The sequence below is a fragment of the Loxodonta africana genome, chromosome 3, assembly GCF_030014295.1.
Source record: "Loxodonta africana isolate mLoxAfr1 chromosome 3, mLoxAfr1.hap2, whole genome shotgun sequence".
NCBI lineage: Eukaryota > Metazoa > Chordata > Mammalia > Proboscidea > Elephantidae > Loxodonta > Loxodonta africana.
In genome coordinates this window covers 8,793,929-8,815,535 of record NC_087344.1, presented here as the reverse complement: position 1 = coordinate 8,815,535, position 21,607 = coordinate 8,793,929, and the positions used below count along the sequence as shown (strand labels likewise).

At 47.7% G+C, this 21,607-nt stretch overlaps 1 protein-coding gene across 1 annotated transcript; it reads left to right on the top strand.

The window, feature by feature from the left end:
• The first annotated feature begins 226 nt into the window (after positions 1-226).
• TNFSF9 (TNF superfamily member 9) lies at positions 227-18,703 on the top strand. The gene is made up of 3 exons (XM_003421683.3): positions 227-1,247; positions 2,240-2,270; positions 3,293-18,703. The coding sequence occupies exons 1-3, from the start codon at positions 750-752 to the stop codon at positions 3,739-3,741; spliced, it is 978 nt and encodes a 325-aa protein (XP_003421731.1). The 5' UTR covers positions 227-749; the 3' UTR covers positions 3,742-18,703.
• Positions 18,704-21,607: the final 2,904 nt, after the last annotated feature.

Genomic DNA, 21,607 nt, shown 5'->3' with positions numbered 1-21,607 from the left:
CTCCTCCTCCCGCCCCCACCTGCACCAAAGCAAACGGGAAATTCGAGTTTCCTTCACCCCATTCAAGACTCTGCCTTTCTTATCCGGGGGATTTCAGGGCCTGGACTCTCCAGCCTTTTGCTGCAGGGTCCAGGTAGGTGGGTGGGGGCAGGCCAGGGAAGGCCCAGGATCCTAGGGAGGATGAGGAAGGATGGGGGAGGGGCTGAGCATGGTGCTGGGGGCGGGGCCTGCGCTCCAGGGAAGGAAAGGGCTGAGGGCTGGCTGAGCCCTGACCCCTCTAAAGAAGGGTTGGGCTTGGGGGGGCCCCAGTGTTGGGGGGCTGAGAGTGACAAGGAGGGAAAAGAGACAGAGAGATGCACATAAAGTGAGAGACGAGACAGGGAGAGACGGAGACAGAAGGCAGGGAGACAGAGAAATCCCTTGCTGCACTCTGCAGAGACGATCGATAGAGACGGAGAAAGGCAGAGAGGCACGCAGAGACGCCCAGTAATACTGCTCAGGAGAAGAGGGCACGTTTATTGAGCATTTACTGTGTGCTTAGCACGGCGCTCACAGCAAGTTCTCAACCACCCATTTGAGATCGCTTGTATCTGACAGTTCCAAGGAGGCACCCACCCACTCATCTACACCCACAGAGAGAGAGAGAGAGAGAGAGAACCAGGGATGCAAAGAGAGACAGAGGGGGAGAGAGGAGACGGGGGGCCTGGAGAGAGAGAGGGACAGAGAAGCTGAGGGCAGCAGTCCCGGCGATGGAGAGACCCAAGGAGGAGAAAGTTAGTGAGCGCAAGTTGGAACTAAGTAAGAGTGACACGGTCCGGAAGGGGAGGGCCGGGAAGGAGCTACCGGCTCCTCATCCCCACCCCCGAGCCGGGCAGAAAGGGTGTCGGGCGACTGGGCGGTCCCGCTGGGGATGTCCCCGCCCCGGAAAGCCCAGGGGCAAGTCAGCCACTGCTATAAATAGCCGCGCGCAAGTCCCCGACCTCAGCCGCCAGCCGCTGGCCATGCGCCCCCTCGTCGAAGCCACCCCGGATCCCGAGGCCCAGCTGCCCGCGTCCCGCGTCAGCGCCTGTCGCCGGCTCGACTGGGTGCTGGGTGCCTCGCTGCTGCTGCTGGCCGCCGCCTGTGTCACCTGCGCAGCGCGCTTCTGGCTAGTGCCCGCCGCGCCCGGCCCCGTGCCCAGCCCGAGCCCCCACGCCGGCCCCGAGCCCCAGCCGGGCGCCCGCTTCCGCTGCCCCGACTGCCCGCAGGTGAGTTGCGTCCCGACCCGGGCTACGCGGGGCCGGGGAGACCCTGCCGTCCCTCTGGGATTCTTCTCCACCCGGCATCCGGAGGAGACCCCTTTTCCATCCCGCACCCCGGGGAGACCCCTACTCCATTCTGGACCCTGGAGGGGACCCCCTTCTCCATCCAGGACTTCGGGGAGATTCCTCCATCCTGCACCCGAGGAGACCCCTTCTGCATCCTAGGCCCGGGGGGGCCCTTTCTCTGTCCTGACCCCAACCGCTGAGGAGACATCCACTTCATTTCCTGACCCGGGAGAACCTCTCTTCGCTCCTGGACTCCTGGCCGGGGGTGGGCGGCGGGGGACCATTTTTCCATCTCAAGACCTCCAGACCGAAAACGAAACCCGGGGCCAGACTCCATTCTCCCTCATGACCACCCCGTGTTTGTCAGAGTAGAACTAACCTCTCTATAGGAACAACTGTTCAGAGGTCAGCTGCTACCGAAGGGCTGGCTGTTGAAGCCACCCAGAGGCTCCTCGGGAGAAAGGCCTGGGGATCTGCTCCAGGAAAGATTACAGCCTGAGAAATCCTATGGAACAGTTCTACTCTGTTACATGGGGTGGCTATGAGTGGACAGCGATTCTATGGGACCAGCAGCACCAACTTTTACTGGAGCAGATCACCAGGCCTTTCTTCCACGTCACCCCTGAGTGGGTTCAAACTCCCAACCTTTTGGTTAGCAGTGGAGTGGAGGGATCTCTCCTCTCTTTCCCTTCCGCATCCTCCCTTGCGGTTTTGACCTTGCAAACAGCACAGGTTGAGGCGGGTTGAGCCACCGACTTTAGGGGTGTGTGTGTGTGTGTGTGTGTGTGTGTGTGTGTGACTGTGTTCTTTCAGAACACTGGAAAGGGGAGGGCTCAAGGCCCACGCAGATGGGGGGCGGTGACTCGCGCCTTCCGGGGGGTGGTGGACGCCGTGGAGCCACCACTAACTGCCCTCCTTTCCTCCCTCTATAGGATGGCTTCGCCCAGCTGGTGGCCAGCAGTGGTGAGTATCTTGCGCCACTTCCCACCACCCACATCCCACTTCCCACAGCCCCCATCCTGCTCACTGTCTCCCAAACCACCCCCATCTGTGCCACCTCAGACCCCGCCCTCTCAGAGCCCCTACAGTCCTCCTCCAATACTTCCTCCCCCTCCACTTTGGCTTTGGGAGTTGGCAGCCCTCTTCCCACCCCCATTTCCCCTCCCCCTAGAAGACCCTCCTCTCCCCTACCCCTCCTCTAGGAGCCTTCCCTTCTCTTTTCAGAGTTCCTGCCTCCTCCCCAGTTCCCTCTACCCCCCTCTTCTCCCCGGACCCTTTCCCCAACGCCTCTCCCTCCTCTCCAACTTCCCCAACTCTCCTCCTCCTCCTCCTAGTCCCCTTCTCCTCTCCTAGTTCTGGAAGTCTTCTCTGACTGGAAGTCTTCTCTGACCAAACCATTTGCCTGAGACTAGAACTGCCCCATAGGGTTTCCAAGGAGCGGCTGTAGGATTCAAACTGCCGACCTTTTCTGACACTCCCCCCAATTCAGTCTCCTCCCTTCCCTACTCTTCCTCTTGGATAGTCCATTCCTGAAAATCCTCTGCTCCCCTCCTGTCCATCCTCCCCTCCTGTCCATCAGGCCTTTCCTTTTCCAGCCACACCTCCCTCTGGAAACCCCCTCCATCCCTCAGAGTCACCGTATCCCTTTACTTAGCCCCCTTCCCCCAGCTGGGTCTTGTCTTCTCCTCCTTTCTGAGTTTCATCCCTCCTCCCTGTTGCGTCTAGTCTCCACCGGTCTCTTTGGGTCGGCCTCCTACCCCCTATTGGGTCTGACTCCTCCCGCCTTTGAGGCATCGCCTCCCTCCATTGAGCCTTGTCCCCTTCCCTTCCTTGGACCTTGTCTCCTCCCCCTTCTTAGGTCTCATCCCCTCCTCCCCAGTTGGGTTCTTCCCCTCCCCCCGCTGAGTCTCGTCCCATTCCCTTTTTCCTCCCTTCCCCATAGCATCCCCAGTCCTGCTCACCGTACCCCTCTCCCCTCCCACCAGCACAGCTGACCAATGGGACCCTGAGCTGGCACAGCGACTCGGGCCTGGCAGGCGTGTTCCTGGCACCGGGCCTGAGCTATGATGCGCTCAGCCGGGAGCTGGTGGTGGCCGAGGGCGGCATCTACTACGTCTTCCTGCGCCTGGAGCTGCAGCGCGTGGTGGCTGGTGAGGGCTCGGGCTGGGTCTCCATGGCCCTGCACCTGCAGCCTGACCGGGCTGCCCTGACCCTCACCGTGGCCCTGCCGACAGCATCCTTAGACTCTGCGGGAGGCTCCCGGGGCCACCTGCTGCGCCTGAGCGTCGGGCAGCGCCTGGCTGTCCACCTGCGCGCCTCGGCCGCAGCGCACCCTGCCTGGCAGCTGACCCAGGGCGCCACAGTCCTGGGCCTCTTCCGCGTGGCCCCAGAAGCCCCTGTCCGACTGGGACTGCCCTCTCCGCAGCCTGCATGACGCCTGGGTGCCGCCCACGTGGCTCGAGACTGAATCCTGCCTTCCTTGGGTCAGGCCCCTGCTTTGGGCCGGCTGCTCTACCTCACGGGGCTGGGCAGGGATCCCTGCTGCTGAGTTCTCCAAGAAGATGCCCTGGGAATTACGACTCTGGTCTCTGTCCACTCCTGCCCCCAAGTCGAACTCTATTTATTCTGGGCCTAGTCTCAGACGGTGCACTTTATATTAATCCATTCGACTTCTATTTATTGAGCATATGCTATGTGCCTGGTACTGTGAACCTGCTGGAACAACCAAAAAAACTTATTTATGTTATTATGAGAGAAATAAAGATACAGCCCAGGCCCCTCGTGTAATTCATGGGGCTAGCTTTTGGGGTAACTTGTTAGCTTTTGTTGTGCTGGCCTCCTTCATTCATCCAACTAGTAATTATTGGGCCTCTCTGACTGGGCCATTTAAGACCATGTGAGACTGCATGGTACAGATAATACAATATTCATAAATTTAATGACTACTGTGTCTTGAGCATTTACCACGCGTCAGACAGTTTTCCATGTGCTTTACCTGGGTTATCTTATTCGAGACATAACTATCTGAAGCTCTAGGATTTTATTGTTCCCGTTTTACTACTACCTATGCTCTTGAGGTTGTTGTTGTTACTTGCCATTGAATCCGCTCCAGTTCATGGCGACCCTATAGACAACAGAACAAAAGATGGCCCTGTCCTACACCATCCCCATGATCATGGGTTTGTTTGAGTCCCTTGTGTATTTTGAGCGCCTGCCAATTGGGGGGCTCAATTTCCAGCACTATCCTCAGAGAATACTCTGTTGTGATCCATAAGATTTTCATTGGTGAATTTTCAGAAGTAGATCGCCAGTCTTTTCTTCCTAGTCTGTCATAGTCTGGAAGCTCTTATGAAACTTATCCACCATGAGTGGCCCTGGAAATACTGCTGGCATAGTTTCCAGCATCATCACAAAACGGGAGCCACCGCAGTACACCAAATGACAGATGTAAGGGGGAGGTGGTGAGGTTATTTCCATACATTGTATCTCTGTGGTGGAAATACTGTATAATGGCATCCTGTGGTAAATCTCAACTCCCTTGCTTGCTGACTTCAGGCTGGTAGCTGGAAATTGGCCATTGTGGGAGTATTGACACCACAGGAATCAGCAGACGCTACAAACCAGAGCTTGGTTTACTATTTGTGGATTTTCTAGATGGAAGGAAGTGATGGAGAAAATGATAATCTTAACAGTGTAGGTTAAACTTGAAAATGTGTCTTGTCTGTAGCTGTTGCGTTGTGAATAGCACAAACAATTGAGGAAGTTGTCTGTCCTTTTAAAACCGTCGTCTGATTCAGCAAAGAACTTGCTTACGTCATTTACAAGCAAGTGAAATGCAGCCATACATCCTTTTTTATTTCATCTGATCTAAGTCTTCACCATAAAGGCAAACATCAACCTAATTCATTGTTCAAACTTCACTCGTTTGTCAATTGCAACCATGGGTTGGCTGTGGGCCCAAGAGTTTGGGAAAAATCCAGGAGAGTGTTCTATGAAAATCAGTTCGTTGTTGCTGTTAGTTGCTGCTGCATTGAGTCTGATAGCTCCATAGGGTTTTCTTGGCTGTAATAGCCTGGTGATCTGCTTCTGAAAGGGTCACAGTCTTAAAAATCCCATGGAACAGTTCTACTCTGCGCACATGGGGCCGTCATGAGTTGGCATCGACTTGACAGCAACTAACAACAATTTTAATGGAAGTAGACTGCCAGGCCTCTTCTTCCATGGTACTGCTTGGTGGGTCCAAACTACCAACCCTGAGGTTAACGGTTGAGGTAAACCGTTCATGCCACTGTTTGAGACCTTAATAATCAATTGACCATTTGGAATTTGCCACGAAGAGTTTCTTAGCTAGTGCTGCTGTAACAGAAATACCACAAGCAGGTGGCTTTAAAGAACAGAAATTTATTTTCTCACAGTGGGAAGACTGAAGTCAGGGCCCTAGCTCTAGGAGAAGGCTCTCTCTCTGTCAGCTTAGGGGAAGATCCTTGACTCTTCAGTTTCTGTTCTTCAATTCCTTGGAGATCTTCACGGGGCTTCTGTCTTCCCACGTTTGTGCTTGTTGTCTGTGCCTAGGCTGCTCTTCACATCACTCAAAAGTGATTAGGTTTAGGACCCACCGTATACTATCAGTGTCCATTAACATAACAAAGAAACCCTATTCCCAAATGAGATTACTGTATTTTTACGAAAAATACGCACGGTCTCCATTTGTTTGCCGGCTACATTTGTTTGCCAACCACTCCCTCCTCATGAGGTATTTTCATAAGCATGCTATGCTAATTTTTTTTACAGCAACATGTAAAAGAAATTGGCATAGCAGTGCTTATGAAAATACCTTGGCGGGGGAGGGAGTGGTTGGCAAACAGATGTAGAAGGTGCTCATTATTTGTGTAAAATATAGTGTATCCACAGGTGCCAACAGCAACAAAAAACCAAACCCATTGCTGTTGAGTCCATTCAGACTCATAGCAACCCTACAGGACTGAGTAGAACTGCCCCATAGGGTTTCCAAGGAGCAGCTGGTGGGTTCGAACTGCCAACCTTTTGGTGAGCAGCTGAGCCCTTAACCATTGTGCTGCAAGGTCTCCTCCATAGGTACAGGCAGTTAGGATTCCGACACATCTTTTTGGGGGACGCAATTCTAATCCATAACAAAGATTATTTCATATTTTATTATTATTTGTAAATTGTGTGCTACCTATCATTTATACCAGTACATACACACACATAGGTTGTCGTTGTTAGTTGCCATCCAGTCAGTTCTGACTCATAGTGACCCCGTGTGTGCAGAATGGAAGTGTGCTCCACAGGGATTTCAAGGCTGTGATCTTTCAGAAGCAGATTGCCAGGCCTTTCTTCCAAGGCACCTCTGGGTGGGTTTGAACTACCAACTTTTCCGCTAGTAGTTGAGCACTTAACCATTTGCATCACCCCGGGACTCCCACACGTGCACATACACATTGATTTTGTTTTCTCTGGAGAGCTCGCTGTTAAACATTCACCAGGACACCGCCGCCCCCTCTCCAGATCTGACAAGCTCCCCCACCGTGAACACCACTGCCCCCTCTCCAGATCTGACCAGCTCCCCCACCGTGAAGACTGTATGCCCACTGGCCGGAATAAACTGGCTGGACCTTTGCTCTTTACAGACGCAGGATGAAAGGGACGGACTGGGGTGGACAGAGAAGCTTCCATGGAGGAGGTCCTTGGTGGGATCTAGGTGGAGGGATGGGAGGGGGTGAGGCCAAGGTGGGAGAATTTGGGCTGCACTGGCCTGGCCTGACAGAGAGGACGGTGCAGAGTAGGCAATGGAGGCCCAGCTGTGGGGGTGAATGTTATTTGCCTGACATCTCCACCCCTTTACCAAGAGCCTGTCCCTCCCATGGCCTCGGAGAACATCTAGCTCAACTGGCGTAACAGTTTATAAAGAAAATGTTCTACATTCTGCTTTGGTGAGTAGTGTCTGGGGTCTTAAAAGCTTGTGAGTGGCCATCTAAGATACAACACTGGTCTCACCCTGCCTAGAGCAAAGGAGAAGGAAGAAAACCAAAGACACAAGGGAAAGATGAGTCCAAAGGGCTAATGGACCACATCTACCACAGCCTCCACCAGACTGAGTCCAGCACAACTAGATGGTGCCTGGCTACCACTGACTGCTCTGCCAGGGATCACAATAGAGGGTCCCGGACAGAGCTGGAGAAAAATGTAGAACAAAATTCTAACTCACACAAAGAAAAGACCAGACTTAGTGGCCTGACAGAGACTGGAGAAACCCTTGAGAGTATGGCCCCCAGACACTGTTATAGAACTCCTGAGGTTCACCCTTCAGCCAAAGATTAGATAGGCCCATAAAACAAGAGGAGACTAAATGGGCACACCAGCCCGGGGCCAGGGATGGGAGGGCAGGAGTGGACAGGAAATCTGGTAATGGGGAACCCAAGGTCCAGAAGAGGAGAGTGTGGACATGTTGGGTTGGCAACCAATGTCACGAAACAATATATGTACTAACTGTTTAATGAGAAACTAGTTTGCTCTGTAAACCTTCATCTAAAGTACAATAAAAACGAAAACAAAAGCTTGTCCCCCAAGCCCTTCCTGAGTGGCCAGAGCTGACAATGACCTGACACAAATGAGTATGGCCATACTGGTCATTAGATTATTGATATAACTCCGTAAAAACCAAACAAGTTGCCGTGAGTTAACGCCAACTCATGGTGACCCCATGTGTGTCCAATTAGGACTCTGGTTCACAGGTTTTTTTTTCTTTTCTGTTTTTTTTTTTTTTTTAATAATACTGCGTTTTTGGTGGAGGTTTACGTAGAAGTTTAGGTTCCCATTCAACAATTTCTACACAAATTGTTCAGTGACATTGGTTACATTCTTTATAATGGGTGAACATTCACCTTATTTCCATTCTGCTTGTTTTATTTCCATTAATCTGATTACTCTGTCCCGTTACGTTCTCATCTTTGTTTTAAAGTAATTATCGACCTTTTGGCTCCATAATCTCCAAAGAAATCAAACCAAAAACTGACCAAACTCCTCGGGAATAGACAACTACACTACCATTGTAGTTAGTGCCGGCGGAGCCGGCTCCAACTCATGGCTGTACGACAGAACAGAAACACTGCCTGGTCCTGGGCTATCTCTGTGATCATTGCCATGTTTGCGTCCATTGTCTTGGCCACTGTGTAGCTTGAGTGTCTTCTAACCTAGGAGGCTCATTTTCCAGCACATATGGGACAATAGTCTGTTGTCATCCAGGTGGTTTTCATTGGCTAATTTTCAGAAGTAGATCACTGGGCCTTTCCTCCTCATCTGTCTGAGTTTGGAAGCTCCGCTGAAACCTGTCCACCACGTGTGAACCTGCTGGTATTTGAAACAGCGGTGGCAGAGTTTCCAGTATCCCAGCACCACGCAGCCACCACAGTACAACAAGCTGATGGATGGCTGGTGGGCACTATCATAGCAATAGATTTTTAAAGCACCTCTGTTAGCAACTGATAGCTTAAGGAGACAATAAGTTAGGGAGGATTTAAACAGTTTAGATTCAAACTTGACCTCATGGCCACATATACGGACCATAGACAAAGCCACTGCATATTTACAGTTTGACTTCGTACTGGATAATAATCACATCTCAGCAAGAGGGTTGGTATCTTACAGACTTTCTAAGTTACTCATGGAAGATCAAAGGAGGGAATACTAATGCAATTGAGGAAATATTTAGAACCTGAATTGAAATGAAACAGGGACTTTCTGACTCTCTTCAAATAGGGAAAGGAAACTCAGTGTTTATCACCTACCTCGTTGATTCTGAAGTGGGGTGATTTTGTTCCCTCTGGGGACATTTAGCAACACCTTGAGACATTTTTAGAGTGTCTGGGAGGTGCAAACAGCTAAGCACTCAGCTGCTAACTGAAAGGTTGGTGGTTGGAGTCCACCCAGAGGCTCCTTAGAAGAAAGGCCTGGCGATCTCCTTTCTAATAGGCAGCTGTTGAAAACCCTACGGAGCACAGCCCTACTCTGACAAATACCTGGGGTCACCATGAGTCAAAATCGACTTGACGGCAACTGGTTTGGTTTTTGGTCTGGGGACAGTTTTGGTTGTCACAGCCGGGCAGGTGGGTGCTACTGGCATCTAGTGGGTGGAGGGCAGGGTTGCTGCTCAACACCCTACAATGCACAGGACATCCCCCACAATGCAGAATGGTCTGTAGTGCCCAAAACATCAACAGTGCTGAGGCTGAGAAACTAGAACTTGCAGGTATTTATCTTTTTGGAAACCAATGTCAGTTTTAATGTTGTTTCGAGGGCAAAAAGTTAAGATAACCAGACAGAATCATAGACTTCTAAGGGAGTGGATGTTACTTGAACAGGACACACCATTTGCATCTAAAGTTCAGGTGTAGGGAACTTTGTTTGTTAAAAAGAATCTTTGCAAATCTTAGTTTCATTTCAACTTCTCATGGGATCCAGACTGTTTGGAGCCATGGAGGCTGGATGAACCCCCAAATCTATTGCCCTAAGGTAAACTTTAAACCTTAAAAATATCCCCTGAAGTCTTCTTAAACCAAACAATAATTTAGCTTAATTAGTAAAGAATGTCTGCGTGACAAACACTACTTCAACCAGGTGACCAGAGTCAACATCAGCAGTTGTATGCCCTGTCGAATGCAGTACCCTTGATGTGATGTCGTGAAAATGACACTTTTAATCAAAGATCTTCCTCCCTGCTGTGTGATGGATTGCTTTTATATGGCCTTTCTTGCCATGGTCTCATAACTCCCACCAAGTGACCGGGTGGGACTATGCAAATAAGGTGTTTGTGGCCCACCAAGCTTGCTAATAATGCGAATAAGGTGCATGGCACCCTGTGGGGGTTGTTGTCCTTGTTGTGTGCCATCAATTCTGACTCATAGCAACTCTATGGGACAGAGTAGAACTGCCCCATTGGGTTTCCAAGGCGCACCTGGTGGATTTGAACTGCTGACCTTTTGGTTAACAGCTGAGCTCTTAACCACTGTGCCACCAGGGCTTCACTTGTGGGAGTGGGGCCATGGAAATAAGGTGTAAGGAACTCTAACAAGGAGATTGGTTGGTTTTGCCATTCCACTAGGCTTAAAATGAGCCATCCCAGAGGCAGAAAGGGGGACCTCACCTCCACCAAGAAAGAAGAGTCAGGAGTGGATCGTGTCCTTTGGACCAGAGGTCCCTGTGCTGAGAATCTCCTAGACCCAGAAGACAGAGAACTGTAACATGGGAGGAGGTGCGAGATGGTGGGAAGTGGTGGCAGAGAATCAGCATGGGGAGAACCAGCAGGAAACTGCGCAGCGGGCTTCCTGGTCCAGGGAAAGAGAGAACTGGATGTCTTTGGGCAGGAGGCTTCCTGGAGGAGTAGGATGCCCCCAGGCACTTATTGGTGGCGCTAAAGAGCTTTATAATACTTGCCAGAGCAGAGGCCGGGTCTGCCCAAAAGGCCTGAGTTCCGTGAAAAACTATGTTGAGATTTTTATTAGAGCGGCACTGAATCAAATTAGAGAGTACTGACATCTTTATGGAGCCCTGGTGGCACAGTGGTTAAGAGCTCAGTCTGATAACCAAAAGGTCAGCAGTTTGAGTTCACCAGCTGCTCCTTGAAAACCACATGGGGCAAGTTTTACTGTGTCCTAAAGGGTCGCTATGAGTTGGAATCAACTCGACGGCAGTGGGTTTGGTTTTTTTGGTTTTAAAGGGTTGCTATGAGAGGGAATCGACCCAAAGGCAACTGGTTATTTGCTATCTTTATGACATCCCAATCAATGAAATTTATGTAAGTTTTCTTTAATGTTTCTCAAAAAAGTTTTCATAATTACTTCCGTAAATAATTTGCACCATTTTAATTTATTTCTAAGTGTGCTACACTTGTTTATGCTATTGCCAATGGTATCTCGTCTTGAAATTATATTTTCTTACAGTCTGTTGATACAATGCAATTGATGTTTACAGTCAGCACAAGACCCTTGAAAAAAAAAAAAAAACCTTAAAATGAGATATTGTCTTTTTCCTGATCTTTAAGTGAATGCTTTCACTGTTTCACCAGTAAGTATGATGTTTGCTACAAGGTTTTTTAGATAACCTTTATCAGGTTAAGGAATTTTTTAAATCGTGAATAAATGTTGAATTTTATTAAATGTTTTCTCTGTGTATCTTCAGCAGTGGGAAGGTTTTTAAAGTAATTATTCCTCTTATTTCACAGGTTTAAGATTATTTTGACTTTATATTACTTCTTGATTCAGTTTTAGTAAGTGAATTTTTCTAGAAATTTGGCTACCTTATACACATTTTCACAATTACTGGCGAACAGATGCCGTATCGGTTAATGAAATATTAGTCATGTCTTTTTATTGTTTTAACAATCTCTGTTGTTGGAAGGTGTCATCGAGTCAGTTCTGACTCATAGTACAACAGAATGAAACATTGCCTGGTCCTGAGCCATGCCCGCAATCGCTGTTATGCCTGAGCTCACTGTGGTGTGAGGGACTAACTGTTCAGTGGTCGAATTCTCACCTCCCATGCAGGAGACCCAGGTTCGATTCCCAGCCAGTGCCCCTCAGGCACAGCCACCACCCCTCAGGCACAGCCACCACCCACCTGGGAGTGGAGGTCTGCATGTTGCTAGAATGCTGAACAGGTTTCCAGACTTAGACAGGCTACAAAGAAAGTCCTGAAGATCTGCCTTTGAAAAATCAGCCATGAAAACCCCGTGGATCACAGTGGTCCTGTCCGCAACCAATCACGGTGATGACACAGGACCAGGTAGCATTTCGTTCCTTTGTGCCTGGGGTTGCCATGAGTTGGGGCTGGCTCCATGGCAATCAGTAACAACAAATTTGTGGTAATCTGTATGCTGCAGTAACAAAACAAAACAGAAAAACCAGGTGCCATTGAGTTGATTCCAACTCATAGTGACCCTATAGGACAGAGTAGGACTGACCCATAATTCCTATGCAGCAATAGAAAACTAATTCACTGGATTTTTAAATTATTTTCTTTATTTTGTTGTTGAGAATATACACAGCAAAACATACCCCAATTCAACAGTTTCTACATGAGCCACTCAGTGACACCGATTACATTCTTGGAGTTGCGCAACCATTCTCATCTTCCTTTTTTGACGTCTTTCCACCTTTCCCTTTCACATAAACTCACTGTCCCCTGAGGCTCCTATCTAATCTTTTGAGTTGCTGTTGTCAAGTTGATCCTGTATAGATAGCTCTTAAAAGAGCATAATGCTCAAGGCAGACATTCTTTATTAGCTAAGCTAAACCATTGTTTGGTTTTAAGAAGACTACTGGCAATACTTTTGGTTTAAAGTTTAAAGATTATCTCAGGGAAATATTTTTAGGGGTTCATCCAGCCTCCAAGGCTTAAAAAAGTCTGGATTCCATGAGAATTTGAAGTTCTGTTGTGCATTTTCCCTCTTCTTATCAGGATTCTTCTACAGAATCTTTGATCATAACATTCAGTAATGGTAGTTGGGCACCCGGTTATTCTGGTCTCATGCAAAGGAGACAATTAGCCACACATTCCATTCCCTCTATTCTTAACTGTCCTTCTTCCTCTTTTGCTCCAGGCCAATAGAGAACAATTGTTGTGCCTTGGATGGCCACTTGCAATCTTTTAAGACCCCAGGCACTACACAATGAACTAGGAGGTAGAACAGAGGCACTGAACATGTTTAGGCCAGAAGCACTGAACACGTTTAGGCCAATTATCTGGTATGTCCCATGAAACCATGGCCCTAAACATCAAAACTCCAGATTATTTTGACATGTCCAAACCGTTGACTGGGATCGCTAGATAGGTCTGCAAAGATACTTCAGAACCATGGGCAAGCTGGATGTGTGCTGGGGAAGAGCTGACTGGCTGGGTTAGTCACCTTCCAATATGGCTCAACCCTACTGGGCAGACTTTGGCTTGGGCACTGATCCCTGGTCCAATATGGTAAGGTCAGGGTCCACAGATTTGACTTCTGTTTGCCAACTATAGGAGTGCTGGTCAAGAGCTCAGCTGCTAACTGAGAGATCAACAGTTTGAATCTATCCTTCTCTCCTTGGAAACCCTATAGGGCAGTGCTGCTCTGTCCTATAGGGTAGCTATGAGTCAGAATCGACTGGAAGGCAACGGGTTTGTTTTTTTTTTGTTGTTGTTGACAACCATACAGACAAGTCTTAGGACTCCTACAAGGTCCTGGGTTAGCCAGTCCCTGCCTATTTCTGCAGAAGAATTCACCCTCCTCATCTGGAGTCCCCGGGTAGTGCAAACGGTAACATGCTCCACTGATAACTGAAAGGCTGGAAGTTTGAGTTCACCCAGAGGTGTCTCAGAAGAAAAGCCTGATGATCTACTTCAGAAAAATCAGCCATTGAAAACCCTATGGAGCACAGTTCTACTCTGATACATATGGGATCACCAGGAATCAGAGTTGATTAGATGGCAACTTTTTTTTTTTTTTGTTTGCTTCCCCCTCATCCACTTTGACCTCCTTTTGGCTTCTATTTCCTGCTTCTCAGCTATTGCCTGTTGGTATTTCTGAAGTTGCAAACCCTTTTCATTGCTCCTCTTGAGCTTCTCTCCCTTCCACCTAGTCACCTCCTACTCATTCTTCAGGGTTCATCTTAAACATCTCTGCTTCCAGGGACCACCTTCTTTAACCTCTACTCCCAAATTAAGCAAGATTTCCCTGTTATATAATTTTATAGCTCCCTGTACTGACTGCTTTGTACATCTTATTACAACTTTTTTTGGTAATGATTTGTTTGCTGCCTTCCCAGAGATTGGTTAGCCATTCACCAAAAAACTGCTTCCTGTTCTTCTCAGGCAAACACAGCCAGACTGTATCTCCCAGGCTCCTTTGCTGTGTTATATGGCTGAGTTTTAGTCAATGGACTGTGAGCAGAATTGAAGTGTTCCTCTTCCAGGCCTGGCCTCTAAAAACCTTCTGCAAATGATCTTTCATCAGCTTGCTTCTTCCATGGCTTGATGTGGACTAGCACAGTGATGGATGATAGAGCCATAACCTGGGGGAAGCCTGGTTCCCTGAGTCACTGCTTGGAGGAGAGCTTCTGGTCAACCAGGGATACCTAACTGATTCAAACTTTAAGCGAGCAAGAAATAAATTTCCCTTATGTTAAGTCATTGAGATTTTGGGGTTTATCTGTTACAATAGGGAGCCCTGGTGGCACAAACAGTTAAGCACTCTGCTAGCAGTTGGAACCCACCCAGAGGCTCCAGGGGAGAAAGACCTGGTGATCTGCTCCCGTGAAGATTACAGCCAAGAAAACCCTATGAGGCAGTTCTATTTTGTCACATTGGGTCGCTATGAGTTGGAATGCAGTTCGATGGCACCCAACAACAACAGCAAATCTGTTACAACAGCTGTCTTTCAGGCTGGTGTTTAGGCTCATTAAGTGTCTGGACATTCTCCGTTTGCCCCTCCAGATTCACTGTCCAGCTGGGTGGGGAAGTGCTGATTGGCTGGACTAGTCATCTTCCAATATGGAGTCAGGAAAGGTGTGTGTCAGGGTTGTATCCTCTCACCATGCTGATTCAATCCATGTGCTGAGCAAATAATCTGAGAAACTGGACTATATGAAGAAGAACAGGGCATCAAGATTGGAGAAGACTCATTAACGACCTGAGATATGTGGATGACACATCTCGTTTGCAGGAAGTGAAGAGGACTTGAAGCACTTACTGATGAAGATCAAAGACCACAGCCTTCAGTATGGATTACACCTCTACATAAAGAAAACAAAAATCCTCACAACTGGACCAATGAGCAACGTCATAACAAATGGAGAAAAGATTGATGTTGTCAAGGTTTTCATTTTACTTGGATCCACAATCAACACCCATGGAAGCAGAAATCAAACAACACATTGCATTGGGCAAATCTGCTGGAAAAGACCTCTTGAAAGTATTCAAAAGCAAAGATGACACTTTGAGGACTAAGGTGCACCTGACCCAAGCCGTGGTGTTTTCAATCGCCTCATGTGCATGTGAAAGCTGAACAACGAATAAGGAAGACCGAAGAAGAATCGGTGCCTTTGAATTACAGTGTTAATGAAGAATATTGAATATACGATGGACTGCCAGAAGACTGAACAAATTTTCTTGGAAGAAGTACAGCCAGAATGCTCCTTAGAAGTGAGGATGGTAAGACTTCGTCTCAGGTACTTTGAAAATGTTGTCAGGAAGGATCAGTCCCTGAAGAAAGACATCATGGTTGGTAAAGTAGAGGGTCAACGAAAAAGAGGAAGAGCCTCAATGAGGTGGATTGACACAGTGGCTGCAACAATGGGCTCAAGCATTATAATGATTATGAGGATGGCGCAGGTCTGGGCAGTGCTTCATTCTGTTGTACATAGGACACTATAGTCGGATTGACTGGACAGCACCTAACAACAACAAAAATATGGAGCAACCTTACTGGGCAGTCTTTAACTGGGGTGCTGACCCCTGGTCCAGTCAGAGTCAATGAACAATGAGCAGGATCTAAGTGCCCCACTTCCATGCCTGGTCTCTAAACACCGTCTGCAAATGATCTTTCATTTTATTTTTCTTCTTTCGTAGCTTGAAGGATTGTGCTCAGTGGTGGATGGTAGAATCACAACAGGGAGGAAGCCTGGGTTCTGAATCACTGGAAGGTCAAGTTCACCCAGAGGTGCCTTGCAAGAAAGGATGGCAATCTACTTCTGAAAACTCAGCCATTAAAAACCCTACAGAGCACAGTTCTACTCTGACTCACATGGAGTTGCCATGTTTTCTGTTTGGAAGGGAGCGTCTGATCAACCAGGATAACTCTTTTTTTTTTTTTTTCGTATCTTTTTATAATTTTTTTATTTTACTGCTCTAAAAACATCCATAACAAAAACATTCACCAACTCAACTTTCTACATGTACAATTCAGTGACGTTGATTACATTCTTCAAGTTGTTCAACGATTCTTGCTAGCCTCGTCCAAATCATTCTCACCTAACTGTTTTAAATTTCATGCGAGCAAGAAAGAATCTTCCACTGTGTTAAGTCACCGAGATCTTGTGGGTTTATCTATTACAATAGCTCTCTGTCTTTCAGGCCGGTGTACAACGAACAACCTAGGAGGTTGAGAAGGGTGGCCAGTGCACCTGGAGGGGCAAAAAGAAAGTACTCGAACACCCAGTGAGCCTAAATACCAGGAGAGTGTGATGGTTAACGATATGTGTCAGCTTGGCTGAGCTATGACTCTCAGTGTTTTGGCAGACACTATGTAATCGCCTTCCATTTTGTGATCTGATGTGAGCAACCAATCAGTTGAAAGGGGAGTTTCCGTGGGGGTGGGGCCTGCATCCAATATATAAATGGATGTTCTGGCAAAGCTCACACTCTTTCTTGACTCTGTACTCTTCTGGTCACCTGACCTCAGGTTCTTGGGGTGTAAGTCTCTGGCCTGCCGCCTGCCCTGCAGATTTTGGGTTCGTCAGCCCCTGCAACCTCATGAGCCGGCAGAGGTCATCAGCCTACCACTTGACCCAGGACTTGGGGCTTGCCAGAAGCCACAATTGTGTGAGCCACTTCCTCACAATTGCGTGAACCATTTCCTTCAAGTAAATTTCTCTTTATACATGTTTGTATATGTATCACCGATTTTACTCCTCTAGAGAACCCAGACTAAGCCAGATGGTTTCCCTCATTTTCACTGACCTTCTACTTTACCTCCTGAGAGGATGACCCTCATTGATTGTATCAACAGGACTTTTCTTTCTCTGGCTCCCAAGTTGGGTTTGGCCAGTGGGAGGAACTGGCAGGAAATTGGAGGATGAGAAATTATTGAGAGTGGATATTTATCCCCCCAGCTCCTGTCCTCCCAGTTCACCCTTTTGTTAACAAAAATATGATTGATGTCAGAGAATGGAGCAACTTGCCTTAAAGGTCATTCTATTGCCAAGTGTTGGGTTACAATTGAATTCAGCTTCTAATCTCAGAAATGAAGCTATATCGTGGGACTTCTTCATAGTGTTAACTTTTATAAAAAAAAAAAAAAAGCCTGGTTATTCTTTTTTAACTTTGTTCAACACGGAACACTGGTCCTTCCACATGCATCTTCAATTAACCTGTCCATTGATTGTCTTAGTCAAGAAATCAAATGGCGCATTGCATTGGGTGAATTGGCTTCAAAAGACCTCTTTAAAGTGTTGAAAAGCAAAGATATCACCTTGAAGACTAAGGTGTGCCTGACCCAAGCCATGGTATTTTCAATTGCCTCATATGCATGTGAAAGGTGGATAATGAATAAGGAAGACCAAAGAAGAATAGATGCCTTTCAATTATGGTGTTGGCAAAGAATATTGAATATACCATGGACTGCCAGAAGATTGCAGAAATCTGTCTTGGGAAAAGTACAGCCAGAATGCTCCTTAGAAGCAAGGATGGTGAGACTACGTCTTACATACTTTGGACATGTTGTCAGGAGAGATCAATCCCTAGAGAAGGACATCATGCTTGGTAAAGTACAGGGTCAGCAAAAAAGTGGATGACCCTCAACAAAATGGACTGACACGGTGGCTGCAACAATGGGCTCAAGCATAACGACGACTGTTGGCATAGCACAGGACCGGGCAGCGTTTCGTTCTGTTGTACATAGGGTCACTGTGAGTCAGAACTGACTCAGTGACACATGACAACAACAACAACTTTTATATGTGTATTTGCATCTATGAATGAAAATTTGAAGTAGAAAATCTATTGAGCATTTGAATTAAAAAAAATAATAAAGCAGTTTGGCAGCTGCGCGTTCTTTCGATATCATTGTTCAACATGTGTATTCATTGTGTCTTCCAGGAAGAAGATGCTGAGATGAGATCAGGAGTGGAAATTTACTGGGAGGTAATGACTGTGAAATATACAAAGGGAAGGGAAACAGGATTGAGCAGAAAAGATCCTATAACCACAACCCAGGTCTGACTCTTCCTCAAGGCTTCAGAAGGGATCGACACGGCCGATACCCTGATTTGGACTTCCAGCCTCTAGAACAGTGAGACAATACATCTTGTTCTTATGTTGTCAGCTGCCATCGAGTTGGCCTCTGACTCATGGCCACCCCATCCATGATGAAAGGAAACGATGCCTGGTCCTGTGCCATCACCATGATAAGTTGCTGATCAGGCTATTGTGACCCACAGAGTTTTCGTTGGCTGATATTTGGAAGTAAATCACCAAGCCTTTCTTCCTAGTCTGTCTTAGTCTGGAAGCACTGCTGAAATCTGTTCAGCATCCTAGTGGCACATAAGCCTCCACTGATAGACGAGTGGCTGCTGTGCTTGAGATGCCCTGGCCAGGAGTTAGACCCAGGGCTCCCACAAGGAAAGCACGAATTCTACCGCAGAACCACCACTGCCGCAGAGCACAGAGCGTTAAACATTTGTAGAATGGATAAATCCAGGGCACACTAGGTGTTTTAGGCTGGGTTCTCTAGAGAAGCAAAACCAGTAAAGTGCACAAATATATATAGAGAGATTTATATCAAGGGCATGGCTCACAGGGTTGTAGAGGTTGGAACGTCCCAAGTCCATGGGTCAGGATAGAGGCGTCTCCTGATTCACATAGTCACAGGGGCTAGCAAACCCAAGATTAGTAGGCTGGAGGGCAGGGCGGTTGCTTACAGGCTGTGAAGATGGATGAATCCCAAGATTGGCAGGCAAGACCACAGGTAAGCTGCTAGCTCAAGTCCCAAGAACTGGAGGCCAGATGAACAGGAGCCAGCTGCAGGATCCAGAATGAGCAAAAGTGCCTGAATTCTGCCAGAGTATCTGCCCACACTCGATGCAGACCACATGCCCAAGGAAACTCCCCTTCAACCGATTGGTTACACACAGCAGATCCCACCATGGGGACAATCACTTATCAAATCTCAACAGGGGAGTGGCTACAGCATCACATACGACTGCCAGAACACTGAGAATCATGGCCCAGCCAAGTGGACACACAATCTTAACCATTACACTAGGGGAGTACAATTTTCAGGTTCTTGAAGTCTTTGTCAGATAATAAAAACAAAGCTGGACTTAGTAAGAAGAGACTTTATTTGAAAGGCTTATTTCAAAAGAGAGGGAGAGGGGAATGGACTGAACTGTGTCTCCCCAAAATACGTGTTGTAAATCCTAATCTGTGGAGAGTGTAACCTGACCCTACGAATGCCATTAAATTTCCATTAGTCCTTAGGCTAGCCCAAGCCAGATTTGGCCCACCCCACATGCGCAGAAGGGCCAGCTGTGATCACTAATTGACCTCAACAGCGGACGAAGCAACAGGAGGAACGAATCAGAAGGAAAATCATCACTCGAACCCTATTCCGAAGCCAGAGGTCTGACAAGTACCATGTCACCTCCTGTTTTCTGGCCGCCTTCTAGAATTTTCCCTCTCTAGTACCTCTGCTCAGCTGCCATCTTGCTGCCCAAATCACATATAAGCCCTGCTTTCCTGTAGCTTGGGGAGCCCAAACAAACAAAAACCCCACTGCTGTCAAGTCAATTCCGACTCATAGCAACCCTATAGGACAAAGTAGAACTGCCCCATAGAGTTTCCAGGGAGCGCCTGGTGGGTTTGAACTGCTGACCTCTTGGTTAGCAGCTGTAACACCTAACCACTATGCCACCAGGGTTTCCGCTTGGGGAGCCAGATCTGAGGCACTTCCTCTTGGCTCTTTGTTCTGCCCGTTACAGTAAAGTTACTTTCTCTTTCTTGAAGACCAGCGTCCAGATAACTGGCAAGTCAGAGGGCTCCAGACAAGGACCCACCTTTTAGGGTTCGGTAACAAGACGAGACCCGGTGGCACAGTGGTTGAGTGCTTGGCTGCTAATCAAAAGGTTGGCTGTTCAAGCCCACTAGTGGTTCCTCAGGAAGAAAGACCTGGGAATCTGCTCCCATGAAGATTACAGCCTGAGAAACCCTATGGGGCAGTTCTACTCTGTCACAGGGGTCACTATGAGTTGGAATTGACTCAGTGACACCCAACAACAACAACGTACCTGTGGCTGTGATCCCAGCTGGGAATAAAGTTTTCTTTGTTACACTGATGAAGCCATATCCATGTAGGGTATGTTTTAAACCAATCACTTTTGAGATACAAATGGAGCAGATTTGGCAAAGAAGCAAGGAAACACAGATGCGGGTGGATAGATACCAAGCCACGCGAAGATCTCCAAGGAACCAAGGAACAGAGCTAGAAAGAGACAAGGACCTTCCCCCATAGCCAACACATAAGACAGAGAGCCTTCTCCCAGAGCCGAGGCCCTGAATTTGGACTTCCAGCCTCCTAAACTGTGCAAAAATAAATTTCTGCTCCTTAAAGCCACCCCCTTGTGATATTTCTGTTATAGCAGCACTAGACAACGAAGACACGTGGCAGTAGGGAGAATGCTCTGACCATAAGATCTGCAAGTGTCTCAACAATTAGGCGAAGAAAGTTTTTCTTTTGTGAGGAGGAGTAAACCAGGCTAGAAAGAACCATTTGTGGGGAACCGGGGTGAATAAGCGAGCCAGAATCGACTCCATGACAGTGGGTATGGTTTGGGATGAAAGGGTGGTGTAATCAGGTAGTAGATCAAAGAATGTTTACCTTAAGCTCATCCTTTTCTCAGGGGAGCTTTAAGGAGCGCTTGTTTTGAGTTGGAATGGACTCAATGGCACATGACAACAACACCTGTTTGATAACCTGTTGCCATAGAGTCCATTCCATCTCATAGTGACCGTACAGAATAGGATAAAACTGCCCCATAGTGTTTCCAACGAGCAGCGGGTGGATTCGAACTGTGAATCTTTTGGTTAGCAGCCATAGCTCACTGTAGGTCTTAACCACTGTGCAATCAGGGGACCTATGCTTGGTAAAGTAAAAGGTAAAAGGAGCCGTGGTGGCACGACTGTTAAGCACTTGGCTGCTGTCTTAGTCATCTAGTGCTGCCATAACAGTGGATGGCTTTAATATAAAAAAAAGAAGTTTATTTCCTCACAGTAAAGTAGGCCAAAAGTCCAAATTCAGGGCATCAGCTCAAGTGGAAGGTTTTTTCTCTCTGTCGTCATTCTCATCAATCTTCCCCCAGGCTAGCAGCTTCTCTGCACAGGGACCCTGGGTCCAAAGGACGTGCTCTGCTCCCAGCACAGCTTTCTTGGTGGTATGAGGTCCCCATGTCTCTCTGATTGCTTTTGTCTTTTATGTCTCGAGAAAGGTTGGCTTAAGACACTATCTAATCTTGTAGATCTCATCAATATAACTGCCGCTA

What these genes read in the sequence shown, in the direction of transcription:
- TNFSF9 (XM_003421683.3), top strand. Translation starts at nt 750, where the DNA reads ATGGAGAGACCCAAGGAGGAGAAAGTTAGTGAGCGCAAGTTGGAACTA. An exon ending in GCTGCCCCGACTGCCCGCAG is followed by an intron (nt 1,248 to 2,239) that starts GTGAGTTGCGTC and finishes CTCCCTCTATAG; the next exon opens with GATGGCTTCGCCCAGCTGGT. An exon ending in CCAGCTGGTGGCCAGCAGTG is followed by an intron (nt 2,271 to 3,292) that starts GTGAGTATCTTG and finishes CCCTCCCACCAG; the next exon opens with CACAGCTGACCAATGGGACC.